At 36.5% G+C, this 6,000-nt stretch overlaps 1 protein-coding gene across 3 annotated transcripts; it reads right to left on the minus strand.

The window, feature by feature from the left end:
• Positions 1 to 459: 459 nt before the first annotated feature.
• On the minus strand, positions 460 to 6,000 carry LOC106778758. 3 transcript variants are annotated; one of them, XM_014666743.2, is made up of 4 exons: positions 5,703 to 6,000; positions 3,980 to 4,298; positions 2,652 to 3,393; positions 460 to 2,553 (listed from the first exon to the last, which is right to left on the minus strand). In XM_014666743.2, the coding sequence occupies exons 2-4, from the start codon at positions 4,226 to 4,228 to the stop codon at positions 719 to 721; spliced, it is 2,826 nt and encodes a 941-aa protein (XP_014522229.1). In that variant the 5' UTR covers positions 4,229 to 4,298; positions 5,703 to 6,000; the 3' UTR covers positions 460 to 718. The 3 variants fall into 3 exon arrangements, with proteins under 3 accessions (XP_014522229.1, XP_014522230.1, XP_014522232.1); XM_014666744.2 differs by having other exon boundaries at positions 5,695 to 6,000; XM_014666746.2 differs by lacking the exon at positions 5,703 to 6,000 and adding an exon at positions 4,859 to 5,624.

Consider the following 6,000-nt stretch of genomic DNA (forward strand, 5'->3'; position numbering starts at 1 on the left):
AAAACATAACCCACAGAGTGTAAAAGTAGCAAATCTTTGAGAGAAAAACTAGAAAAACGTTTTTCTCAAGAAAGTCATCTTACCTACTTCAACCATAAAAAAGTCAAGTCTGTGAAATGAAACCACCAAACTAAAGCAAAAGCAACACCATTATTATTTCAGTGCTAAACATTTGCGAAAACAATCTTGAAATGTATGGCATCTTTTTTCTAATAGATTACAAATTCAGGATATTAAGAGAATTTATCTATGAATTAAAGAGTTCAAAAGACATTCAGGACAAAAGTAATATTCAATGACAAAGTCATTGAACAATAAAACCATAGTATTATTATATGTCTTAACCTGGAGTTCCTTGTTTTATATTTGTTTGGCTTTTAAGGCAAAAGATAAAAATGCAACAAACAAGGAAAGATGTAATTGAACAATAATACTCTAGTATTATGTCTTAGTATGATGTTTCTTGTTTTTATATTTGCTTGACATTAAGAAGGGAAAAGATCCAAAATAGAACAAACAAATAAGTAGAAGTCATTGCATCCCCAATATAGGAGAGAATGAATTTGATTCCAACAAGTAACTTGAACATATATATGGGTTCCTTTTCTATTCTTCTAACATAATCTCATATACTATGAAGTGTCTATGACGACATTTACAAGAGGATCCTATAGTTCATAAAAACCTCATCCAAAAGTCCATGAACTTAACTTTAAAATTAGTTATGTACTTGGCTAAATATTAAGTGGGATTTACTGATAGGAAATCTCTTTCCCCTTGGCTTTCTACAAATCTTTCCCCAACTTATGTACCCCATTTTCTCAATGGCAATTTCAGTGTCAATATTTAGTTCCTTCAAGTTCAAAAGCAAGTCTGTGATGTTAGAGGATGAACCACAAGACTTTCTCTTACCCCGAGCAACTACATTTCTGCCGGCACTTCTAAGGCAACCTGATGCTGAGGGAGTTTTTCTGGCAGCTTCCACGAGACCACCTATGGTTTGAAGATCTTCGGTCACCTCATACCGAGACAAAGAAGCAAGGCTTGGGAGAATGTCACTTTGGAAGTCATTCCCCTGCCTCCTCCTGTTTGTTCGGCACTTTCTTGGTTGACTTGATGAAGTATATAGACCTTCTTGCTCATTTTGACCACTACTCTTGTATAGGTCCTTGGTGTCAGACAAATTTAATGACATGAACTCAAAGTAATCAAAGTCAGCAGGCAGAAAGTCCTCAAGATCCTTAATGGCACAATTGAAATCCTCCTTAACCTCATGCTCTGGATGATCGACTACTGTAGAAATAATTCCAGCAAACCAGTGGAGAGAACTAGTTATAGAAGGTTCAGATGATGGGCAATTTGTCATTTGGATACCATCATAGGTCAAAGCTTCTGATATGGAAACCAAAGCCTCGGCTGCAATTCTGGTTTGCTCTTCTCGTGCTTCTGGAACCTCCTGCTCCTGCCCTGCCAAGCGCAACATCTCAGGCTGGTTTTCATCAGATTCTCCTCTGGGTGGAGAACATTCCTTGTTTTCTGGACTTGCAGGAGCTTGTAAATCATTATCAATTGCCATATTTTCATCTTCATTTGTGCATGAATTTAGGTCAAGAATACCTGATGAATGTTTGTGCTTCTTTTCATTCTTCATGTATTCACTGACAGATGCTTGTTCGCCCATGTCAGGATAACCATCAGAAGGCAATTTTACATTGGATATCTTATTAATTTCTTCAGTCCTATGATCTGTGGACAGGCTCTGGACGACTTTGGGTGTCTGAGGTTTTCCATTAAGGTCGAATGCACACAAGTTACTTTTCTGAACCTTATTCAACTCCAAATCAGAATGTACACACCCAAATTTTGAAGGATTCAGAAAGGAACAATCAATGGGGGTTGAGGCTTCACGTTCACCAGTGGGGTTTCCCTTGGGTACAGCAGGCTTTTCTTTAAGCCAAGGCAACCTTGAATCCTGAAATTTATCATATTCAACTGTTATCCGAATACTTTGAAATTCTGCAGCTTTTGTTTCAGAAGAACTAACAGGCATAACATTCAGGTTTATGTTGTTGTTAGTCTCCACATATTCTGAATCCTTAACATACTTCCAAAGCTCATGGCCAGCTGATGATGGACCACGATCACAGCAGTTTGGATCATCAGTACTAATTGATGGTAGACCCAACAGATTGGACCTGTTGCAAAATTTGCTGTGAAGACAGTTTTGACAATCTAAATTACAGCCAGATGCAATACTTTTCCATAACACTGGTGGTGAAATCCTAGAGCTTTTCAGGTCAGACTCAGAAACAAGCTGATGAGAAGAACATGGGCATGAAGCATAGCTAGGTCCAAGCCAGACACCATTTGTGGGATTATGCCTTCCAGCAAAGCTATCCATATCCGTTCTCAGTCCCGGGACAATTTGATTGGTGGAATGAAAACGTGAAGAGTTAACTTGTTTCAGCTTCTTACTTATGGATTCAATTGAAACAGATTGGCTTTCCGTATCATTAAATATAGCAAGGGAACCCAAGTCACTACCGTTTTGCCCTGTAAAATTAGCAATTCACTATATCAGAAAAAAAGGTATACCAAACAAAGATATGTATTATAATAACTACAAGGCAATCTCAGGGAAAAGTTCTCACCAGAACCAGTACCCAAGGGCAGCCGTCCATGTTTTGTCCCCTTGTTTTGTATTGGGGGATCTAAACAAGCTTGGAGATCCTGTTTTCTTTCCAAATTCTGGATGACATCATTGGTAAAACTATGAGAACCTGGTCTAATTCTCCTCGGCATATCATGAAAGGTATAGTTTTTGTGATGGATTGAAGCACCAAAATCATCAGACTTCACACCTGTCTCTTCTTCAAGCTTAAATGGCAAATTTAAGTCGGAGAAACCATTAAAATTGGTTCTAAATGGTTTCTCAACAGTGTTATACACAGCCTTAGAAATTCCATTTAAAGTATAAGTTGACAGTGCGAGCTCTTTGATAGCCCTTTCATTTTCACAAGATTCACCTTCACTATCAATGTATTCATCAGCTGGAAGTTGAAGATCCAATATTTTCTTACCAACTTTTCTGTAAGCTGATACTGATAGTGTAGTATCTTTCGAAGATTCTATGACTGCAGCTGGGGCAGGAGCAGGAACAGGAGTAGGATGTAATTGCCTGCTCATTTCTTGCATAGAAGCCAATGGTAACTGGATGCCTTCAGCTTTTAAAATAGATGATTGACTAGTGAACCAATGCAAGTTTTGTGAGTAATACAAAGAAGAACTCGACGATGATGTCTCCAACCTTATAGTATGTTTATGTAACTCAATCCTTTTAATTTCATCCATTAATTCTTTTTGTTTCTGGTAAATACGGTGAAGCTCATGAATCTGAACAGCAAGGCACGGGCCAGAGTCATTAAAAAATAAAGTTAAGATCTCTATGAATATACAAGAATATTCAAGAACAATTTTACCCCAAACAACAAACCTCCACAATGTTATCTTTATTTTGGATGAAATAAATTTTTAGAATGAAATGAATGAATAAATTTGACAAAATTTTTAGAATCATTTGTTTATCTAAATAAGATTCTTATTTTGCTCCCCACTTTTATTATCAATAAATAAACAAATATGATCAAACTTCTTCTCATAGAACCTAGTAGTACTGACCCAAACATGTTACAATGGAAACTCTTACTGCCATTTCAAAAAGTCTCAGGGTCTAGAGTTACACAACTTCAGGACTTTAGGTACCAGCAGATGATAAATGTTTAATCTTGTGTTTGACGAAGACTGAAATAGGAAACCTTATGAAAATTAATAATTTGTGTAGATAATGGGTAATACTTTCTCACATGACCATGTTTGCCTTCCAACACTAATTATACTTTTAATAAAACATAAAAGAAAGTCTTTTTTGGCAGCTATATGTAGAAAAGATAAACACAATGAAACCATGAAGCTAACATACTTGGTCCCTGAATATGGCCTCATGCTTGAGTATTGTCTGTTTCAGAAGTTCCTTGTTGTAACCTAAAAGATGACAAGTAGATGACAATGGCGAGGATCCAAGTCCATGGCAGTCATCCTCACGTTCACCAGTATAATTAGATGAGGTCCATGTGCTGCCTTCTGCACTGAAGACAAGATCCCTCGGGGAATGATATCCTGGGATATAACCATTGTTTTGCCTGTTTGCACCCATGCCCAATAGTGCCATAGATGACAATGTACAGATTTCAATGAAACAAGATATTATAAAGTATCCTCATTTTTAAGGGAATGAAAACCTGCAATCAAAACAAAAATAAACTGATTATTAGTTAAATAATAATTTAAGAGAAACATTTTATAAGTAATAAAAAAAAATACAGTTTAAGCCCAAAAGAAGAGACACCTGCTTTACCCTGGCTTACATAAGTTTTTATTTACTGAGAAAACAAGATTGTTCGCTAAGGAGAAAAGTGATTGCTCCAAGTAATATATACGTAATGTGCACCCAAAAACTAGAATAATTAGATTCAATTGGACTGTTTTGTAAACTGCTCACATGACCCACAGGGGAATTCCATTCTACAGCTAAATTATCAGACAAAACATTGTGAAGACAGAATAATTCTAGATCATGACATTTCCACATGATGTCATAGTAATGAAGACCTGCAAAGAAATGTGAGCCCATCTCCACAACAAGAAATGGGGAACACATGTAATGCTATGCAAGAGGGCCAGAAATTAAATTTCTTTCCTCCATGTCCCTCAAAAAGAAAACTTTTGAAGTTTTAAGAACGAATTTGGTTACGGTTAAAAGCATTTTCTAAATGGACAACAGAAAGGAATACAAAACTACCTGGCTTGCAGAACATTTAAAATTGAAGTAGATAAACACAAGCCCCGGAAACAAATAACCAATTTTGTCACAATTGGCTTTCTCAAAAAGGGGATTGGCACTTTTAAGTTATGATAGATATCAAATGTTTTTACGTCAACAATCCACAAGAGTGTGCAAATATTTCCTAACCAGAATTAAGAAACCCTGAAATCAACACTCACAAGTATCACTGAACAGGGAAAGAAGAGCACTGTGCATACACTAATAATGATAATCAAAAGAACATATAATGATAAGCACAGCATAAACTGCAGGACAAGCACAGAAGCACCAACAGCGATCAAAAGAATTTTCTGAATGAGATAGAATTAGGCCAAATGTTCTGGTTTCAAGTCAATCAGAAAATTCTGAGACAAATCTCACAGGCAAATCATCTTTTGCAATCAGAATCAGATGCTCCAGACAAGGGTATCAAATCCATCCATCAGATAACCCAGCCAACGACACAAAAACAAACCAAAATATGATAAACAAGTATTTATTCTCAAAAACAAGTCCATCAAAACATTTCATGTACGGAAAAAGTAACAGGAAGAATACTCAAGAGTAACCCATTCACAAAAAACACAAAAACATGCAAGGAAGGGTATACAACTTAACCCAGTTACATAATCACTGAAACACACAGCTCAGTGTGAAAAGAACAAAAAAATACAGTCAAATTCAACACTTGAAGGAAGAAGCCACTGAAAAGTAGTACAGAGAAGAAAATTTTACAGCAAAAAAATGGGAAATTAAACAAGAAAATGTTGAAGAAACACGACATCATTGAAGAGAAAAAAAAATGAACTCACTCACTGACCCGATGAGTCATTGTTTGAGGGTAGTGGATACGTTGGAGAAAAAGATGAAGGAGAAGAAAGGCATTAATGTTGAAGCCAAAAGAGAGAGACCCAGAAGAGGTTGGGAATCAAAAAGTGATCTTTTGCTTTCTGAGATGCCTTAGAAAAGCAGAAAAGAATGGGGATTTGGATCCGCAGTGCTGGGCCATTCTCTCAATGAAGATTTTGCTTTCTCTCAGAGAGAGAGAGAGACAGAGACAGAGACAGAGAGAGAGGAAAAAACCCAAAATGAAACCCACAAAACAAACGAAATTTACA

Source organism: Vigna radiata, unplaced genomic scaffold (assembly GCF_000741045.1).
Source record: "Vigna radiata var. radiata cultivar VC1973A unplaced genomic scaffold, Vradiata_ver6 scaffold_349, whole genome shotgun sequence".
Taxonomy (NCBI): Eukaryota; Viridiplantae; Streptophyta; class Magnoliopsida; order Fabales; family Fabaceae; genus Vigna; species Vigna radiata.